The sequence below is a fragment of the Danio rerio genome, chromosome 5, assembly GCF_049306965.1.
Source record: "Danio rerio strain Tuebingen ecotype United States chromosome 5, GRCz12tu, whole genome shotgun sequence".
Taxonomy (NCBI): domain Eukaryota; kingdom Metazoa; phylum Chordata; class Actinopteri; order Cypriniformes; family Danionidae; genus Danio; species Danio rerio.
In genome coordinates this window covers 5162614-5185220 of record NC_133180.1, presented here as the reverse complement: position 1 = coordinate 5185220, position 22607 = coordinate 5162614, and the positions used below count along the sequence as shown (strand labels likewise).

Here is a 22607-nt window from a genome sequence, read left to right as displayed (position 1 = left end):
CGTGCCGAACTGACTCAGGTTCTCTCAAGGTTTTTTTTCTTCACTCTCCTATTGGTGAAGTTTGTTCCTCTCCGCTGTAGCCACTGGCTTGCATGGTTTGGGATCGGTAGAGCTACGCATCGAGGAATTTGCTCTTCAGTGTTTGGACTCTCAGTAATTATTTAAAACCACACTGAACTGAGCTAAACTGAACTGAACTTAAACACTAAAAACTGAACTACACTGTTGTGATTGTGAGTTTTAAATTGTGAGAACTCCTGTTTAAAGGAAAGGGGGTCTGGATGCAGACCTGGTGCCTAACCCTACCCGTCACAGTGACATCACTCACTCCATTGAGTGCATTGTGTCTGACATTGCATCGCTGAGGGATGCAATCTCAGCTTGCATCATAAAAGCTGCATCCAGATACTATTGGCTGCTTTACACAACTACGAACACACGTTAAACACATGTTTGATAATAATTTTACCAGTGATGCAGCATGGGGAAATTCCAGAGTTTGCAGTAACTGATATGCCAACACAACAGCACTGGTCTGCAGAAGGGCTTCTCTAGAATGTATCTGCTCCACAAGTGCTGCAGCCATGCACCTCTGGCTCTGCACCAAAGTGGGGTCATTTTTACCATCTGATGATGCAATGAACTAAAGTAAACATTCTAAGCACACCGTTGTGATCGTACGCTTCAGGAAACACCCATTGCTGATCACATCAGTGTAAGCATTTGTGTCAAAGGGTTAAAAGTGTTTTTTTTCCTTTTCTTTCGTTATTCAGTATACGCTTATTTCACGCGGTCGCCATTTTAAAGAACCAAAGCGAGCCTGCGGTATGAAGAAACTCAGAAGTATAGGACCAGCACTGTAAACATTGCAGTAACATACTGTGGACTACAAACCTCCAGCGGTTGCAGAGATTTTAAAATGCAGAAATGGTGTAACCATCACTTTAATATCATACAGTACGTTTAATTTAAACAATTAAAAGCAGATTAGGCATCAAACAACATCACAATCTCTGTAAGAGTAATACACTTAAGTGTCCTCCTAGGCTTCACTTCATGGCACCAGTTAAACACGGTGGGTACGTTTTCCTGTTTCAGCCTATGTAACCCGGTGAGCAATAAAACGCTGCAGTCCTCTGTAGCACACCTTCGTGTTGTCTGCAATAGTGTGTCCTGGTAATGAAGTTTTAATACCGTCTATTTCCCGCTAACATTCAAGCACCGCTGAGCGCGTTCATAAACAGCGCTGATTTACCATAGTATTCACCAGAGGTCATCAGTTTACCGCTCTTCACCCAGTGCAAACACAGACACTGGAGCGCGAAGCAGCCGTGAAGATCAGTCGAGTCATCAAGCAGATCGCTCGGCTCGTCTGTGTTTGTACTCGGTAAACAGCGGAGGGTGAACTGATGACCTTCTCGGCCAATCACAGTCATTTCTGTTGAGCATGTGAAAACAATGGCAAATCAGCGCTGTTTTAAGAACGCCATCAACAGTGCCTTGAATGTTAGCAGGAAATTGACGACTTTACTTTTAATTCAGTATCGCGACAAGTCTGATATAGTGAAAGAATCAGTTCATTAACTCGAGTTTGATAAATGGCATCTAAAACGTGTGTTTGGGAAAGAAAACGTAAGCTAACTAGTGCCATTTCTCAAAATGAGCTCTGATATGCCTTTTTATTTTCACCATTCATTCAGAACGGACCTTCACTGATAAGATATTCAGCCAGGTACACACCGTTCCTATGTAACTCCCAACGATACTTCCGGGTTTTTTCCTACCGCAGCCTCGATTTCACTTTTAAAAAAGGCGGCCGCGTGAAATCAGTCTATTCCTCCGCGTACTACTTGTGGTACAATTTGAGACCCACTGCTCTAACAAATTGTTCAGAGGAACATGACTTTAACTAATGGCTAAAAGTAATATCTACTAATTATATTGTTGCGCAGTAGTCACAGGTCTTACCTTTCAGACTTTTTCTGATAGAATGATCAAGAGTCGTAGGATCTTCTCCATCCAAAAGACAGATATTTATGGCCGCAAGTTCCTCCAGCACGTCTGAACACGTGTCTACCTGTTGGAGGATTGGATCTTTCAAAGGAAACACACAGTAAACAAACATCACCATACTGTAGTAGATTGACTCAGATATCAAATAATTTTTTTCGCTGCAAATTCAAAATATTTAAACTAAAACTAAAATTGAGGTGACACTTTATTTTGATGGTTCATTTGAGTAGTAGTAGACTGTTAATGTCTGCTTATTCTGCTCCTTCAACAGACATTTAACTGACTATAAGAAACTGAGCAAGTACATGTCAACTTACACTAACCCTAACCCCAACCTAACAGTCTACTTATAATCTAATGAGAATTAGTTGGCATGTAGATCAAATGTAACTTAAACTCAACAAACGAACAATTAAAATAAAGTGTGACCAAATTGCTTTATTGAAACTATAATATGCTACTGATACGCCACAAAAATGTGTGCAAGCATTATATTGGTTATAGTACTGAAGACACAAAAGATAAACTAAAATGCAAATGAGAAGAAATGCTTTACCTTGCTCCATCTGCTCAATCATTTGATCACTTGCATGTCTAAACAGACCTGTGGAGAAAATCAGATGGAATCAGTACTGAAATAACAAAATGATTCAGAAGTGAATCTTTAAATGCGACGGCACCTTTGATTTTGCTCCAGAGGAATTTCTTATTTTCTTCTCCATCAGCCAGAGCACTGCCACACAGAGCTGTAGAAAACACAGTTAACAGTGTTCAGGGTTTCCCCTACCATTATATTAAGGGGGCTAAAATATATACAGATGCGGTGGAACCTGTTTGCAGTTTATTGTCGCGACTCGTGTGAGTGATGCTCTCTTTGTTGCAAGTGCAGCTATTGTGTTTTCAGTGTTTTGAGCTGCAGTGACGCGAGCGGAGCGATCGCCCCTATGTAGTGTATCATCCAACCTTATGACCTCTCCCGGAAACCCGTGAGTCTCTTGCAGTGATCCCCAAAAATTTGTTAAAGTTGCAGGAAATCATGTCGATGAGAGTGAATGACAAATGAACAGATTGCGAGAGGCACAGGGATCATAGATATATACATTAGATGTCACCTACCCTGTTCTATTAGAAGGAATGTGTCAATAGAGCCGCCATTTTAGTACAGGGTAGCGCTCCTTTAAAATTAATGCGGGACCAAGCAGCAGTGGAGGACTGTGGCCATCCAGAGCCAGAGAATTACACATATACACATATATCTATGACCTCCAGTTTTCCCAGTGGTGAGTATGCAATTTTTTTATTTTTATAAGAAACTTATAGGCATTTTACATCATTTTTCTACATTAATGGATCCGTGATCACACAGGCATTGCACGGGATGCAGACCTGGTGCAATGCAATCTGAGCTGCATCCAAAGCTTTTTAATGCGCTCAACTAACCCTAGCCGTCACAGTGGCATCACTCACTCCATTGTGTCTGACATTGCATCGCTGAGGGATGCAACCTCAGCTTGCATCATAAAGGCTGCATCCAGATACTATTGGCTGCTTTACACAACTACGAACACACATTTAACGCATTTTTTGATAATAATTTTACCAATGATGCAGCATGGGGAAATTCTAAAGTTTGCAGTAACTGATATGCCAACACAACAGCACTGGTCTGCAGAAGGGCTTCTCTAGTGAGTATCTGCTCCACAAGCGCCGCAGCCACGCACCTCTATCTCTGGCTCTGTGCCAAAGTGGGTTGATTTTTAGCATCTGATGATGCAATGAACTAAAGTAAACATTCTAAGCACTCCATTGCGTTTGTACCCATCAGCGAACAGCCGGTGCTGATCACATCAGTGTAATCCTTTGCGTCAAAGGGTTCATTCATTCATTCATTTTCTTGTCGGCTTAGTCCCTTTATTAATCCAGGGTCGCCACAGTGGAATGAAACGCCAACTTATCCAAGTTTTTACACATCAGATGCGCTTCCAGCCACAACCCATCTCTGGGAAACATCCACACACACATTCATACACCACAGACAATTTAGCCTACCCAATTCACCTGTACCGCATGTCTTTGGACTGTGGGGGAAACCGGAGCAACCTTAGGAAACCCACGCGAGCGCAGGGAGAACATGCAAACTCCACATAGAAACACCAACTAAGCTGAGGCTCGAACCCCCTGTCGCTTTAATGAAGACTAATTGTTTAATTATTACATGCAATAGAATAAAGACTATTCAGTGGTATTTTGCATATAAGTATGGAATTTCTATTATTGAAGGCTGTTAATGTTGTTGTTCATTTCATTTTTATCTTAGTTTATTTTGTTTTGCAGGATTTTGTACATTTTATATTTCATTCTGTAGAGAAGATGTTATATCTCTACCTTTCCTCCGGGTGGAGCTGTGTGTTGTGTTAGGGAGATGGGCAGTTGTTTGGCCTCAGTTGTGTTTCCTTGAGGGAAAGGTAAGGAGGATTGATCCAGCTCTACACAAAATCTGTTTAATTTTGTCAATAATATTTGCCATTCATGTAATTTTATGAGATATGTTATAGTTAGGGCATTAACTAATGTGTGGGTGTGCTTATTTTTGATAGATTGACTTATATTTCTGACATTTTAGATGTTTCCATGTGGCAGAGCACATTTTGTGTTGTTTCAGGTTTGATTTGGTTGGTTCATTAAAGGGCCATGAAACCCCCTCGTTTCAGCAGGATGTTTTCACACCTCTACTTTGGAAAAAGTCAGAAAAGGGGCGAGTCAAAATACACTCACACACACACACAGGAGAAAGTGATGGTGTTTAACCTACATGGACATCTGAAGTCGAATTATTTGCCAAATTATTAAATGTTGGACTTTAACTGCAGTTTGGCTCTTTCATTCAGGGAATTCATTCATGCCCCTCACGACAAACGAGATATTTGATTCGAGGAGCTGCACTAAGCGTGTATTTTTCATGCAATGTTTGATACCGCACGGCGAATGAGGGGAAAAAACCTCCGCATTTCCCGGAAACTTAGATGCACACGACAGGTAGCGTCAGAAAGCCGTGTGTGTTATTCCGGTCACTAAATGTGGTGAAAACCCTAGACAAGGTTAAAGTTTGGTTGTAGTGCTAACATGTTTACACTCGGTGCTATAGTTAACTTAGTTCGATACGAACAAACTGAATAAACAAAGAGCACTGGTCGCTCACTTACCAAATCTGTAGAGATAGGACAATCACCAGAAACTAGAGCCGCGTCTTTATGAAGAGAAGACTACAAGCGAATCCGGATCTCAGCGTTTGCAGATGAGAACAGCTCTCAGGTAAACAATAATCCTCCTTAGACACGCAAGTTATTGTTGTCGAGCGTCGCGTACACTGTTAATCCACACGTGAGTCTGAGCTCTCACAGAGAGAAAAAACTATAAAAGCAACACTTCACGCTTGTTTTGCCAACACAACGTGGCGTCTCTGTCGTCTAAACACTATGACAATAATAAATGTTAATGAAGTTGCACAATAGAGCGCGCTGATTGGTTTGAACCAAGCCTTACTCATGCATTAATGCATCACACTCTGAGACGTAATGAGACACACTCTGGCACAGGCGTCCAGTCTGCACGCTGGAATACAACGCTATTATATCATGGCCGTGACGCAGCTTCAAAAATTCGTTTACAACCGGAGGTACGAATTTGCTTGAAATAACGCAAAAACAACCAATTTACACTTTTTAGTGTAATATATGTGTCCTAATAGTGTTTTTAGCAGTGTGGGACACATATACGACAGTCAACAACTCAAAAAATGTGTTTTGGTGTTTCGTGACCCTTTAAATTCTAGGTCATATGTTGTAGTCATATGTTGTAGTTTATCTTTTAAGTGGTTAAGTTAGTTTGTGAACAGCTAGCTTACTAGTTATTTAGCTGCAGCCACATTTACATCATTTATTTGTGATAATTTGTTGCACGTTGTAATCTTTGAAGTTATTTTGTGATGTTCTCAGTTGTGTTTCCTTGTGGGAAAGATGATGCAGTGCCATTGCTGCTGTGCGAGTGACAAAATAAAGAGAGGAGTCCATTAAAGGGAAAGCTGCTCTGTTTGGCTCAACCACAGTCTTGGTGTCCTTCTAATTCATCCTATCACACATACACAACGCAGAGACCTTTTGGGGAAGCAAACCAACAAAGAGGGTTACAATTCCAATCAATATAAAATGAGGAATTCTTTCCAAATAGTGTCATCTTGTAAAGTAATTTTCACATTGCAGTATACAGTTGAAGTCAGAATTATTAGACCCCCTTTGAATTTTCTTCTTTTTAAAATATTTCCCAAATGATGTTTAACAGAGGAAATTTTCACAGTATAATATTTTTCCCTCTGGATAAAGTCTTATTTGTTTTATTTCAGCTAGAATAAAAGCAGTTTTTAATTTATTAAATCCCATTTTTTCGATAGTCTACAGAACAAACCATCCTTATACAATGACTTGCCTAATTACCCTAACCTGCCTAGTTAACCTAATTACCCTAGTTAAGCCTTTAAATGCCACTTTAAGCTGTATAGAAGTGTCTTGAGGAATATCTAGTAAAGTATTATTTACTGTCATCATGGCAAAGATAAAATAAATCAGTTATTAGAGATGAGTTAATAAAACTATTATGTTTAGAAATGTGCTGAAAAAAATCTCTCCATTAAATTAGGGGAAAATAAACAGGGGGGGGGGCTAATAATTCAGGGGGGGGGGCTATTAATTCAGACTTCAACTGTATATCCTAGAAAAGAAAATATCGCAAGTCTGTTTTTGTCCTGTATCATGCAGCCCTGTCTCCTGTATGTGTTACCTTGCAGGAGCAGCATGTCCATTTCAGGCTGAGATGTTGTCTTACGGCCATTTACAAACTGACTGCCGAAGCTGGGAGTTTTCACAAACGCTCCAGTGAGAGAATAGCCTGCTTCACATGGACTAATCTCGAACCAGGGATCTGTAGACTCACAACACAGAATTATAAAGATGTGATGATTACAGCTTAAGGGTAACAACTGTAATCTTTCTATTATACAGACCTCCATCTCCGGACTGTTTACATTCCTTGTCAATCAAAGTGTAGATGGGAAACGGGTTGTTCTTGGACTGTCCCAGCCAATCTGTGAATGTGCGCTCGTCGATCTATAACATATATACATATTTTTGCAGATCTTATGGCAGTCCTGAGGCAATTTCTTGACTCAAATCATAAAAACAAACATCCTAGTAATACTATTTTATCACCTTTGACCAGTAGGTGGCACTGTTATCGAATTTATCAGGGGTCGCCACAGCAGAAAGAACAACCATAACATATTGTTTTCATATTTCAAGAGTTCACTCTTAGCTGATGATTGATTATAAAGCTTGTTTGGCATGCTGTCCGGGGAGAGAGCCCTGAACTAATAAGATCCTCAAGTCCAGGGCTCCCTCCCGATCGCAAGGTGAAAAGGGAGTTTGAGCTTTGGTAGGTCTCGAGAACTTCCCTGCTTATTATATGGGTAATGGCAATTAAGAATTCTGATTAAGAGCTCATCAATGGTGCCAATTTGGTTTGGTCAATTCACCTATGTCATATGTCTTTGGACAGTAGGAGGAGACCGGGGAACCCGGATGAAAACCACGCAAGTACAAGTAGAGCATGTGAACTCTGCACAGAGACATCTACTGGCCAAGTAAGAATTTGAACCAATGACATTCTTGCTGTGAGGCGACAATGCTAACCCTTGGGCCGCTGTGCTGCCCTGCCTTGTTAAGAAAAGGAGGGAGGGGTAGGGGTGGAAGGGGAGAAACCTAAGGTAAGCTCTGATTATTTGTAGTGAGTAAGAAATCATCTGATTGGTGAATTTTGTGTTGCTATTGCAGGACCAGCTGTGATCAATCATACACACGTGCTCCTCTCGAAGTTAAGCTGCTGTCACACTTGACTTTTCTCCTCATAGACTTCCATTCATACGCACGCGAATGCCTCAGACCGGTAACGCAGGGTCATGCGCAGGGCCAGACGGAATCTGCAGACGTTTTTTGCTATTTCTGCGAAGAATTTTGGAATTTTACGGAATTATTTTGGGAGTATCCAGCGGAGTGTCATAACTAAAACCTTAATATATGAAATAAAAAGTAAAAAATTACTGAATAAAAACTGACTACATTCAGATTTACACATTTACTCAAGTAAATAAACAGAATTAATAATGGGCTGAAAATCTGCAGAAATCAGCGGAATTTTGCTCGCGCAGATTCGTGTGGGCCTAGTCATGTGTTAAGTTTCCGAGTTAGCTGTGGTGCAAAGTTCAAGCTTGGTAAACTCTGACCTGCGAAATCGCACCACTTGACTGCGTGAGACCAATCAAGGATCAAAACATGACCTCTCTGGACAGAAATTTAAAACATGGAGCAATCGCTCGCTTTTTTTTATGTCTAATCATCTTGTTTAATCCCGCCCCTTTTCGCATCGCTGTACGACAGAATTTCGCACACACAAACTCTACTGTGACCGCAGCTTTATATCATAAACAAACTTCGCTAATTGGACCAATAATAGACAGAGACTAAAGGTAAATTTAAAGTTTTATGATGGGAAATGTCAGCTTGAACCAATATACTTTTTAGGTGCAGCTTTTCACCGACGTAAAACTACAAGCTTTGAAACAGGTTCAACATTGACTCGGTTTTAATCAAATAAAAGTTTACTAATTAAAACTTGTCATTCAGCCACTACTGCGCATAGGAGGATATGGGTGAAGTATGTTTGTTAAACAGAACAGCGATAGACTGTATAGGAGCCATATTACTTTTCATTTAATTATAATGTTTATTTGTATACTGATTGGTTTGGGTTTCACAGTGACGTTTTATGTTTTGGTCACGTGGGCATAACCGGCACCTGCTCGAACATATAAAGCGCGTGCACAATCACACAGGTGGAGGAGAGAAGGAGAGTGGGGTAGCCGTATTTTTTGGTGACCACAAACAGCAGCGCAAACCAAGCAACGCAAAACTGTATCACAACGGCACACGCAACAATCATCACACCAACGCAATAATCGGCACCATACAAAACAGGTATTCAAAGACACAAATTGCTGTACTGTTTTTTCATGCTTCAAGTTTACATAAAGTTTTCCATATAACATCTTGGGCTCAGTGTCTCTGTCTAAAGCCACCAGCGCGTCACAAATATAAAGGACCCTCACTGCCTCTCGAGCGACCTATAGGAGCCATCAGGAAGTCGCAATAGACTGTTTAGGGATTTATAGAAAAGAAGATGTTAGATTTATTTCTATAATGATCAGGCAACCAATGTAGAGATCTGAGAGGTGAAACAAAGGATTCGTTTTTACATCCCTTGAGGAATCTAGCTGCTGAGTTTTCAAGTACTTGTAAACAATCTTTGAAATACTATAACATTCCTACCATAAAAACACACACAATGCTCACACACGCAGCAGTTGGATAATGATGTTGCTATTTACAGTTTCACTATCAGTAGAGTCATGACTGTTGCTTCAACTCGCTCTCTCTCTTTCTCATGTGTAATTCCTGCATTACTCTGTATGCATGGCTCCTGCCCGTGTTACTACTGTAGTTCTAATATTACATTTAGTAATTTGATATATAGACTAAGGGCTCTATTTTGACGATCCATGCACAAATTGCAAAGTGCAGGGCACAAACGGATTAAGGGCATGTCAGAATCCACTTGCTATTTTAAGGATGGAAAAATTGGCTTTGTGCTATTGCACATGGTCTAACAGGGTTGAGCTTATTCTCTTAATGTGTTATAGGTGTGTTTTGAGAATAAACCAATCAGAGTCTCATCTCCCACTTTCTTTAAGAGCCATGTTGCGCAGCGCCATTGCGCATTTGCTATTTACATGGCAGACCAGCTTTGATATGATCTATTGAACAGTCTATTTAAGTTCCTCAAAATAGCAATGCACCTCAACAAGCCTAGAACGCCTTTAGGCGCACATATGAGGGCAAATGCATTTGCTATTTAAACAGCGTGGCGCAAAACGTCAAAACGACTCTTGCACCAAGCTATACTATGGCAAACTATAGCAAACAACAATTGCGTTATAGTTTAATCAAAAAGGAAACTGAGCATATAGGCACAGAAAAAACCATGCCTGCGTGCCACACGCACCATTCCTGCTTGACGCTGACGTGCTGCTCTGCTTCCAGTTGTGAACATGCACGCCAAAGAAAAGTTGCACTGCTCATGCACCGCCCATGCATTGTGAAACCGACATAGCAGTCTTTTATGTGGAGGCATTCAGTGAGTATTGCAAGTCGACAAAACAGTTTTTTAAATGTAACTTTTATAAAGTTTAAATAATATGATGGTGTTTTTATTTAAAGCATGGCTCCTGATAGATTTTTTTTTTTTTTGTATTGTGGAAAAAGGAGGGATAATGAGTCAGGTCTAAGACAACGCACAACAGATAATTCTATATTCTTATAATAATCTTAATAAATATAAATAATGAATCTTATGAAATAGCATCTTCTGTTTTGTATTCTATAGAATTGTCTATTAAATTTCGTTCTAATAAAATTTTGTACTTGCAAAAGATTTCTTGAATTATCTTCGCATCACTCCAGTTGTGTCTTTACATTGTTTTCCAGTTACATTTAGAATAATTTATGTTATTTATTTAGGATAATAATTGTATAATAACAATAATACCGTTATTTATTTATAATTGTACGTAATTTTTTTTTGTTTTATTAAGAAGAAAAAAATTATATATATACATATATCTTCTTCTTCTTTGGCCTTAGTCCCGTATGGTTGCGGGGTCGGCTCTTTGGAACAAGTCCTCAATTTAGACTTGTCCATATGATAACGACTTTTTTACACATTCTGGCCGGCCTGTCGTCTGTGCCTTTCACCCTCATACACTACGGACAATTAAGCCTACCCAATTCACATGTAGCTTGTCTTTGGACCCTGCTGAAAAATCCAGCCTAGGCCTGTTGGCTGGTTTTAGCTAGTTGACCAGGCTGGTTTTAGAGGGGTTTTGGCCACTTCCAGGCTGGTTTCCAGCCATTTCCAGCCTGGTCTTAGCTGGTCAGGCTGGAAAATGACCAACTAAATACAGCTAAAACCAGCTGGACCAGCCTGGTTTAAGCTGGACATAGCTGGTTTTGGCTGGGCTCCTAGCCTGGCTAGGTTGGTCTAGCCGGTTTTAGCTGGTCATCTCCCAGCCTGACCAGCTAAGACCAGGCTGGACATGGCTGGAAACCAGCCTGGAAATGGCCAAAACCCCTCTAAAACCAGCCTGGTCAACCAGCTAAAACCAGCCAACCAGCTTAGGCTGGTTTAAGCTGAATTTTTCAGCAGGGGACTGTGGGGGGAAACCGGAGCACCCGGAGGAAACCCACGCGAACACAGGGAGAACATGCCAACTCCTCACAGAAATGCCAACTGAGCCGAGGTTCGACCCAGCGACCTTCTTGCTGTAAAGCGACAGCACTACCTACTGCACCACTGCTTCGCCCCATATATATATAATTTTTTTGAGGGAAAGCTGTGAACCAGCAGATATAGATTAGAAAATTGTCTTGCTTGTGCATAAGGTTCCCTGACGTCTCACTTTGGAAATGCAAACTTTTACCAAATCTGCATGAAGATTGTGCATCAAGGAGTGTTTGAATAGTTACCAACCTCTTTCACATATGTTGTGACGACCATCGTTGCCCACACATCAGTCAAGCTGAAGTACTCTTTCTCTCTGTAATATTTCTTCAGTTTGGCATACGCATCTGACCAGCTGACTGGTGGACCGCTGATTCTCCTGACGATTTTCTCTTTCACAGCCTGTAGTTTAGTGGACCAGTCTGGTTCCTGATATAAGGAGGCCATGCACCTTCAGAAGAATAACACACTGCTCTCATTTCTGACGTGCAACACAATTCAATCTTTATCTGTGTGTGTGTGTGTGTGTCTGTGTGTGTGTGTGTGTGTGTGTTTGTTTGTTTGTTTGTTTGTTTGTTTGTTTGTTTGTTTGTTTGTTTGTTTGTTACCAGGTGGATCCAGAAACTCCGCTCAGATAAAGAAGACAGCTCAGAAGACCTGTTTTATCAAGCTGATCCAGGGATCCCAGCAAACCCACCATGGCTCTTTGTCCTCCTCCAGAACCCAGTAATGCAATGTTTGGAACTTTATCCTGCATGTACACACACACACATTCATTAACTACATCTGAATTTTTTTTTTTTTTCAGTTCTTGAAGAAAAATCAAGAAATATGACATGTTTGACCTAGTCTTGCTTTTGCATAAATATACTGAATGTAAAAATAATGGTCAATTTCCCGCTAATATTTGAACACTGTTGAGCACTTTCTTAAACACAGATGTTTGGCCATTAAAGGTAATCACTTCACCACTATTCACCAAGCGCAAATACAGACATACATACACTGAAGTGTTTGAAAGCCATGGCTGTCAGCGGATTGCTCATATGTCTGATGATTGACGGATCAGCTGACAGACATGGCTTAATGGATGTTTTTAAAATTCCAGTATTGATTGGTATCAAAGTCAACACTTTCGATGTTAGACTAACCTGACTACAGTTTATACCAAGTGTTTTCAGGCTTGACCAGATTTCACTTCTCCTTTTTTTCACACACGCCGCCTCCTTCATATTCAGAGAGTGTGCGATTCGCACTTCACTGCACAAAAAGACATCATTGGGCTGAATTTTACATCATAGATACTGTATGTATTGAAGCCATATTGAAGAGTACTAAGTTTTTCTTCAATAGTTGTTCACAGAATTATATATTTTTTACTGTGTGAATCTGAACAGATCTCTGCTTACCTTTCCTGTACATTAGATGCACTCATCTGCAAAAGGATAGTCAACAAGAAATGCTAAAGTATTTACAAAAAATAACAGTACAACATCAGTCACCTCTAGAGCCACTGTTTTTGGCATTAATACTATTTACTCAAGTAGTGTATTAGAAAAACAAGAAAGCCAACTGTTGTGTCATGTGCGCTGTTTTAGTTAATTATTGGAAAGAGTGTGTTCAAAACAATAACAGTGTGAACTTTTATTCAATTAGAGAGAAAAAAATTCTAATAATAAACTGCAGTCATCAATGGTTCTTTATTAAGGAGGAAGGTCAACAATGTGTCGCACCATGAGAAATCCAATATGGCACTATATGGAAATTACGTATCTGATATATAAGGATTTCACAAATATAAAATATGTCAAATATGCGCTTGATTTACATTTTTTTTAACCTTCTTGAGCCTACGCTACAAATACAACAATGTATATATGTACATACCCAGCAGGCACACATCATAAGACGTTAATATTGGGTTAGATTTATGTCATGATATCAGGTGACCAAAATTCAATCTCTAGTCAACGTCTAAGAACAACATTATTTTGACATCCAATAACAACATGAAATATATGTGGTTGTTTTTAGGTTGTGTTGGAAAGTGACCAAAATCCAACGTCTTATTGATAAGTCCCACACGAAGTCAAGGTGTAACATAAGTAGACATTGAAATTTAGTTGATTTTAGGTTAGACGTTGGACATTGACATCGGCCTGACATTGGTTTCTGACGTCAACCCGATTTTCATTTCCAAACCAAATCCAACGTCCCAACGATGTTGGGGTATGTCGGGGTACAATGTCAATATGACATCATGATGACCTCATGTGCCTGCAGGGTACTATACAGTATGTACATATATGCTAAAATAGTATACAGTTGAAGTCAGAATTATTAGTCCCCCTGAATTATTAGCCCCCTTTAATTTTTTTTCCCACAATTTCTGTTTAATGGAGAGATTTTTTCAACATTTCTAAACATAATAGTTTTAATAACTCATTTCTAACAACTGCTTTATTTTATGTTTGTCATGATGACAGTAAATAATATTTGACTAGATATTTTAACAGCTTAAAGTGACATTTAAAGGCTTAACTAGGTTAATTAGGTTAACTAGGAAGGTTAGGGTAATTAGGCAAGTTATTGCTTAATGATGGTTTGTTCTGTAGATTATTGAAAAAAAATATAGCTTAAAGGGGCTAATAATTTTGTCCCTAAAATGTTTTTTTTTTAATTAAAAACTGATTTTATTTTAGCAATAATAAAACAAATAAGTGTTTCTCCAGAAGGAAAAATATTATCTGACATACTGTGAAAATTTCCTTGATCTGTTAAACATCATTTGGGAAATATTTAAAAAAGAAACAACTGTGTGTGTGTGTGTGTGTGTGTGTGTGTGTGTGTGTGTGTGTGTGTGTGTGTGTGTGTGTGTGTGTGTGTGTGTGTGTGTGTGTGTGTGTGTGTGTGTGTGTGTGTGTGTGTGTGTGTGTGTGTKTTTGTGTGTGTGTGTGTGTGTGTGTGTGTGTGTGTGTGTGTGTGTGTATATATGTATGTATTTATGTATGTATGTGTGTATATGTATGTATATATATATATATATATATATATATATATATATATATATATATATATATATATATATTAACAAATTATATAGAATATTTAAAGAAGTACAAGAAATTATAAAATAGTAATCTAAAATGATATCAAACAGTTTAAAGTGACAGTAATAACCTAAAACACAGAAGAAAACAAGCAACTAGAATTTAAATGGATCAAAGAATTGTCTGAATGGCTGAAGCCCCACATTGGCTGGAAAATTAAATTGTGTTATGATGCCAGAAATGCCTCTTTGAGTTATATTTTCACATGTCGTAAAACATGTGGAGTATTCCATTCGGCTTGCTGGTGTTCAAAAACAGTGACTGGGCAACACAGACTAGGGATACTTTAGCCCAATCAGAAATTTAAATAGCTCCTTTTCTGTGAGAATATGTACTTTATCCAGTCTTCCCCTCAGACAGATCACAACACAATTACAGTCAGAAGACGTTAAAAAAAATAATAATAATAATAAATAACAAATAAAAATAAAAAAAACACTGGTCCTGAAATCAAACCTTAGTTCACCATGAAGTATGTTATGGGGTAATTTCTCATACTGTGGCTTTGAGTCTGTTTAATGTTCAGCATGTATCATCAATCAGTGTAAACTAATGGTACACAAAAATTAATTAGGTACGTACCTTGGTTTTCGGGTCACAGTTTGATACGGTTTCGGTACAACAGGAATAAGCAACAAATCCCAAGTGGTTTCTTGTCTGTTTATTCTGAACAGGAAGAAGTGTTTTGCTAGAATCAGCTACAGAACTGAAAAGCTTCATGTAATACAAAAATACTAAATAAATAGAATAATGAAAAATAATAAGGAAACTTTCGGAAGTTTAGCCCAACCCTTCCCTAAAGCCACAGAAACACATTAATTGTGCATAAAATTTAAGAGTCTGCTCAAAACTGAAATCTATTTTAATGTAAATGCTAGCATGGAATGTTAAAAAATTATTAATAAATATTATTTATTATTCATAATAAATTTTAAATTTGCTCTGCTCATATCTTCAAGCAACGTTTTCTGCATGAGGTAAAACGACAACTCAGCTGAATTTCTCCTTCAATCTCATTTCTCTGTAATTCAGGGAACATTTTGATGGCAGTGTCCAGAAACAAACATCTAACTACACTGGGGTGCATTTCCCAAAACCATCGTTAGCCAATTAAGGTCATAAGTTGCATCATTACAAACATAGTTTGTTGATTTGGTGCTTCCCAAATCTTTCGTTCCCACAAACATTCGCAAACTGCCTCTCAAACTTGTATGCTTGCAACTACACCTCTGGAGCTGTCGTTAGAAGCATAGTTCCTGGCTGTGTGCTATTCCCAGTCATCCTCCCTATGCCCTATTCATTTAGAGCATTCTAACATTTAAACTTGGAATGATTAAAAAAAAAAGTCATCACTCTTAGGTGTAATTTACTTTCAAAGTATTTTTACAGTTCATGTTTACAGTTGTGCTCCCTTCGCAGTGCACTTTGAAAACATTGATGTCATTTTGAACACAGCCATGGCTCATGGCGAAAGCTATAGGTGACCTATTATTTAAAAGCGGAATTTACGTTACGTCTCCAACTCTTGTGAAAACAAAAAACACAGCATACGTTAATGCTTTTAATTTATAGTGGTTTATTTATTAAGTATCTGTACTGTATATGACACGAGCCTGTTGGGTAGCACATTTCAGCAGCGGATTACAAGTGTCAAATTGTAAAAAAGTAGACTTTTCTAAAAAATAAACAATGTCCTGCTTAATAATAATAATAATCTCTAATATTATTATAAAAGTAGGATTTTATTTCCTTATGAATAATAAATATTACATTTCATTGTATAATAAATCGCCTCATTATTGATTTATTTATATGTTTTATATATGAGATTAGAATAGTTTTAGCTTTTGTAAGTAGTTATGTTTTAGAATATAGATGTAATATTCTCAATAGTATTTGTAAAGGAAACACAGGCCCTGTATGTGCCATGTACATATATTTTAATTAATATGGAAAACCTCAGGTTCAGCTCATGTGCTTTTTTTCAGTTAAATGCTAACAATGTGAGTTTAGATGCCCTTTCTGTACCATTGAAAGCATCAGCAGATAGTTCACCTCAAATCTAGAAACGAAAATAAACTGTTTGAAATTGAACCCTAGAACTAAACGCTTATGTGTGATTGAGCATCTACATTTCAGATTTTAAACCTTATCATTCCATCAGTGAGTGCATATTCTGTGCTTCTAAATGGCTGTGTTCAAGTTTCTGTGGTGTTTCATCTGGTGCAAACAGCCAAATCATTCGTCACGAAGCGTGTTGTTAGGACACAGGGTAACCTGCTCACCTAATGTTTACGTTCATAATATTTATATTATTTGCTAATTAATAACCTCGTGTGGAACTGAAACTGCGTCTCTGCTACTGTCCACCGGAGGTCGCATTTCAGTCACAAGCGCATGCCTTTCTGAATGAGTGAATGAATTACGATGTTTTTCACCAACTCAGGGTGCTGAAATATAATTGGCTAAGCTGGAATTGAGCCGGTTAAAATGACCAAAACAAAGACAGCTTTCCGGCATGGAAGACACGTTTTGAAAGCAGAGTATCTAACTTCAGCATTGCTTTACAGATAAAAGAAGAATTGTCACTTAGCATGTTTCTTTAATATCTGCAAACATAGTATGCTATTTATGCTTTAGAAGAGTGAAAAACTCACATACAGCACCTTTAAATTAGATGAAATGCTGAAGAATTACAAAAACATGGGCTAACATGTGATGTCCATTGTAATAGACACAGGCTCCGAAGGAAAGTGCTGCAGAACACTGAAATGTTTTATCATACTGTTATATTGTAAAATGTATTCAATTGTTTTCTCAAATTTGTTGTATGAACAAAAACATTCTTTTGACACTCCTGTTATACAGAAATGTTTAAGCCCCGTTTACACTAATATGTTTTAAAAACTACGTTTTAGAATGAAAATGATCCGCGTTCACACAGGCGTTTCACCCAGCGTTTCTGGACAACTCTCCGTCCACACTACACCACTGAAAACGAACATCATGTAACCACACACACACACACACACACACTGGCATGCACTGCAGTGTGCTTTGAGCACGTCCACCCATATGAGAGCTGTGCATGTCAAACTGTTCATCAAGGATCTACCGCTGGATCTAATCTCACTATATTTGTTAAACGTGATATTTAATTTGTTTTGTTGTCTATATCTAACGACATATTCCCCGACCTGGTCTTTTGAATCTATTACTTGTTCTCAGGTAATGTAAGCTCTGCAAAAGACTTTTGGCCAGCGGAGAAATTAAAATAGTCGTGCCGAACTGAGTCTGGTTCTCTCAAGGATTTTTTTCTTCACTCCCATCAGGTGAAGTTTTTTTTCCCTCTCCGCTGTCGCCACTGCCTCGCATGGTTCAGGATTGGTAGAGCTACGCATCAATGAATTTGCTCTTCAGTGTTTGAACTCTCAGTAATGTTTAAATCACACTGAACTGAGCTAAACTGAACTGAACTGAACTTAAACACTAAAAACTGAACTACACTGTTCCAGTTACTATGACCATTTATGTGAAGCTGCTTTGACACAATCTACATTGTAAAAGCGCTGTACAAATAAAGCTGAATTGAATTGAATGTGTTTTAGCTGAGCGCAAACATAAGTTAATATATTAATTAATGTAACTGTAGACGCTGATTCTGCACATTTGACTGATTGCTTGCCTTCATTTCCTATATTGTATGAACTTATTGTACGTTATACTTTTATAATGGCTTTTATTGATGACTAAACTGATATTCAGCAAAAAGAGGGTATGATTCGTATTTTTCACTGAAAATGAAAGGAGGCACTTATGTTATAGTTTTGCTATAAATATGCATACAGTGAAGATGACACTCATATAAATATGCAGCTACACGATGCCTCAACATTTTTGCTGTCTGTTAAGTTCATATCAAAACGAAAATAGGCAGTTCCTCATATCATGCTTTCATTTAATTGTTAAGAAAGTGAAACAGCGTAGCCAGGGTGATGTGAATGACACTATAAAGTACAATGTTCCCTTTGAAGATTTACCCGACATGTCCTTGGGAGTTTGTTTTCCTTATGAAACCTGCGAAGTCTGAACTTACAAGGAGAGGATGCAGGACTGAACTGTGTGTAGACTACTTAATATTGAGGAAAAAGCCCCAATCATATAGCAGCCCCGTCTCCGTTTTCCCCATCTACACACAGACCAGCAGCGTTTTAAAACAAAAACGGCCTCTTCAGCGTTTTTAAAAAAGCGTAGTTTTCGGCGCTCAAAAACTCCGCCGTAGAGTGGACGGATGTCAAAACATGCATTTTAAAACAAAAACGTATTAGTGTAAACAGGGCCTTAAAGTAATGACTGATACAGCCGATTACTTAAGATGTTATCTAATCACACAGCTTTGTAGATTATCGTCTAAAAGAGATAAATTAACGATTTTCAAATGCTTATATGCTGTTATTTTCCTTTTTGTGAAAATAGCAACAATTTGTGTCAAACACACAATAGTTTATTAAATGTTTGTCAAGCAGAAATATCAACTTCCCAAATTATTATTATTATTATTACTATAAGTATTATTATTATTATTATTATATACTTTATAAAGGACACTATTTCTGACCCTATTTAAAATGTTTTTAATGCTAATTGCTAAAAAAAAAAAAAAAAAAAAGCTATTAATTGCCCTGCATTATTAAAAAAACAGCTTTAAAAACTAAAAAAAAAAAAAAAGCACTTACTGTTTTTGTGAGTCTTCACCAACAATAGCAAACCTATTCCAGAGAGATGATGCTCTTTTAAAGAGAGATGATGCTCTTATATGCTCTTTTATCTAAGACTCCAAGTCCAGGTATCTTCATAGGGTTGGGCTTATGAGTAATGCAATAATTCAGTTCTGGGGAAGTGTGGCATTTTCTTGTGAATCCATCCTACACCTGTCTTTATGGCAGGTTGCTGAACATATTTATGTAAAGATTAACTCATTAACTCATTAACGCCGTTCTCGCCCGCACTGCTCTCGTGTGAAAAGCCGCCGGAGGCCGCTGTCGAGCAACCGTAGGTCTGATTGACTGAATGACCAAACGATTGACTGTGCGACCCAGCCCCTCTCCTCCTTCCCTAAACCCAAGCGACGATTTACAAAAGCCATGCAGAAAACAACAGCAAAAGCCCTCGTCTGATTTTGACCGCGTTTTCGGATCTTACTGCCTTCTCCCCCCGCCGCAAACTCATTTGCTTTTATTTTCTGGATTCTGTTTTTCATCTTACCTGATTTCTGGAACCGCTCTTCCCCAGACTCGAACACGGTCGTCGCCGCGGGCGGCTCCTCCTCCTCCATGCCTCCGCTCCGTTGACGTAACATTACGAGCTAAGCGGACAAACTGGTTGTGGCAGGAAAGCCCTCCACACGGAGGTGAGCCGTCACGGCCTCCAGAAACGTCCGCAGTGCTACATTTCCAGAATGAGCCGGGTTGTTCGTTTACCTCACAAATTTATAATGGAACCAGATATGTGGTAAAGCATTTGTCAATTAACACTAGATTTAAACTAATCCAATACAACTGGTGTATGTCACACCGGAAAAACTAATTAAGTAAGTTTGAATCAAACGTATAGATATATGCTTCAAATGCCTAAAACAAAAAGAAACATTGTTTCACTGCATATGGGAATGTGGGATGGTTAAAACCTTCTGGCAAAAAGTAATAACATTAATTTCCTCGATAATTTCAAACAAATTCCAGTTACCCCTATCTAGAGGCCAGTCCAAATAGTTCCTAAATACTTTTCAATTATTCAGATTGTTAAATAAACTTTAGTATTTGTGCACTCCATTTTAAAATGAAATAGTCATGCATGGCATAACGGAGATAATCATTAAAGGTGCAGTAGGTGATCTGCCAGAATGCTAGCATTAGCATAATAGCTTAGAAATTTTACAACCCTCCTCTGCCGTCCAAAGCCACTCCTCCTTAAGTCATGAACGTGCACTGATTAGATATAACACTAGGCCATGTCATTCACCAGTTAGAAAACTCTATGGAGACGCAGCCTTTATCAAGCGTAGTTTTTGACAGGCCAGCGGTTGCAGGATTATATTTCCCCAAAACTGTGTCATAGACTGTCACTGTTCAAAAATGATTGAATGTGTGAATATAAATCAAACTTCACCTCAAAAGAGCTGGTTAGGTAGAAAGCCCATTTAGTGCTGTTTTGTTATTAAACTAAATTAAAATCAGATCAAAATAAAGCCGTGCAAAAAACAGAAATATCCTGTCATCTCTTTACGTTACACTTATGTTTACGTTACCAGAACAACAAGTTACTTTTAATTTTCAACTGTGCTCGCTGCATCTCCTTTTTCACTTGAACAACTAAACGAATGCTCAGGTCTATAAGCCACTATATTATAAGGGTGTCACGATCCTCCAAATCCTCGATTCGATTACATTTTCGATTCTGAAGGCACGATTCGATTAGATTTTTGATTATGAATAATTAATTAATTAATGACCAATTAATTATTTGTAGCCTACCGTTGAAACTACCTGACCTGCATGGTCTTTGTTTTACCCATAAACAAATCATACAGTAAATGAATAAAGGCAAGATACACACATAATTACCACCTGTCAATCACTTTTTCTGCGGGTGATCTGTGTTGTTATAATGGCGTCGGTAAAAAAAGACGCACAACCAAAAGGAACCAGCCAACAGTACCTGAGGTGTTCGCTAAAATGACTAAGTACAAGTGAGTGAAAGATTGAAGCAGTCCTCTGACTGCCTGGACCTGCTGTCTCGAGCGCATGGCTGTGTGTGCGTCTGTGTCTGTGTGGTCACGTGATGTGCATTTTCAGAGGTAGAGAGGAAGGAGGGCTGCTCAGAAATGCTACACGCCACTGTGGATGTCAAATCGTTGTCGTTCTAAAATGCCATTTAAAAACAAAGACAGTGTAAACAGGGCCTAAGTGTGTACTTTTCGCAAGTGGATTTGCAACGGGGGCGGGCGGAGGATTACGATGCCGGTGTTGTCTATCGGACGAACCGTACGTAATACGTACATAGCAGAGCTCGCAAAACTGTGTTTTTTTTTGTCGACAACACGAACGTTGTCAACATAACTCACTGGAAATACAAAATGCTTACACACCGGTGACTTCATTGAAACAGGAGAGGGTTTAAGCTCTGTCGACGGGTCTCCTGCTTCTGCAGTTTAATAAGCACTTCAACAAGCCTGTTTTTCCCGCTTGGCAAGCCAAGCTGACGTGACATGGGGGCGTGGCAGCATCGACAATTCTATATTTTGATTCGATAATCGAAATTGAGCATACATTTCGATCGATTTCCAAATCGTGACACCCCTACTATATTATCGATGCTGTAAAAGGTGCTCCATTAACTTGAAAATAGCCAATCTTCTGCCGGATGTTTTGAGTGGCTGAACAACACTACTGTGCATATAAACCCATTCATAAACAAGAACACAATCTACATCAGCTTTGCATGTCTAGACTAGTTTTAAAAAAGACCTGTCTAAAAGAAATACTTCAGCTGTGTTGAACTGCAATAGCATAATTTCCCTCCAGCGTGCAAAAGTAATTCTGATATTGATTCAGGGTTTAGAAAAGTTTTAATTCCGCATTTCTGGCAGAAGCCCTTTCAGATACAATCTTTCTTTTCATGGATACAAGGCCACGCTGGTCTTTTAGAAAGAAGTTCAGGTTGATGCACAGTTTGCCTGACGTGTCTCTGTCAGCTGTAGATCCGTGCTTCACGCGAGTGACGTATCTGTCTGCTTAAAGAGACAGTGCAGAAATTCAAATTTAAATTTGTTGACAGACAGTTTGAGATACACATCGTAATTGAGTTATTTGTCGGTCCGACAATATTTCATTGAATAAACATTTATTAGTCTTATGCCTTACCCAAAATATACAAATACATAATAATACATTTAGATAATTTACTTTAATCAGTACTATTGGAATATGAAGAGACTTTCAACCAGCACAACAACACATGTTTCTGAAGACGAACACCTACTGC

At 38.6% G+C, this 22607-nt stretch overlaps 1 protein-coding gene across 5 annotated transcripts in view; it reads right to left on the bottom strand.

The window, feature by feature from the left end:
• The window catches only part of zmp:0000000629, a 58200-nt gene that overhangs the window by 4918 nt on the left and 30675 nt on the right, over positions 1-22607 (bottom strand). Inside the window, exons 1-11 of one of the 5 annotated variants that reach the window (XM_073951905.1) lie at positions 19830-20792; positions 15147-15230; positions 12864-12889; positions 12606-12714; positions 12063-12205; positions 11704-11905; positions 7070-7172; positions 6847-6987; positions 2694-2759; positions 2570-2617; positions 1969-2094 (exon numbers count right to left, since the gene is read on the bottom strand). In XM_073951905.1, the coding sequence (XP_073808006.1) occupies positions 1969-2094; positions 2570-2617; positions 2694-2759; positions 6847-6987; positions 7070-7172; positions 11704-11905; positions 12063-12205; positions 12606-12714; positions 12864-12889 (964 nt within the window). In that variant the 5' untranslated portion in view covers positions 15147-15230; positions 19830-20792. Of the gene's footprint in view, positions 1-1968; positions 2095-2569; positions 2618-2693; positions 2760-6846; positions 6988-7069; positions 7173-11703; positions 11906-12062; positions 12206-12605; positions 12715-12863; positions 12890-15146; positions 15417-17761; positions 17785-19829; positions 20793-22607 lie in introns of those variants that run through there. The other 4 variants (XM_073951907.1, XM_073951906.1, XM_073951904.1 and 1 more) reach the window with 4 other exon arrangements.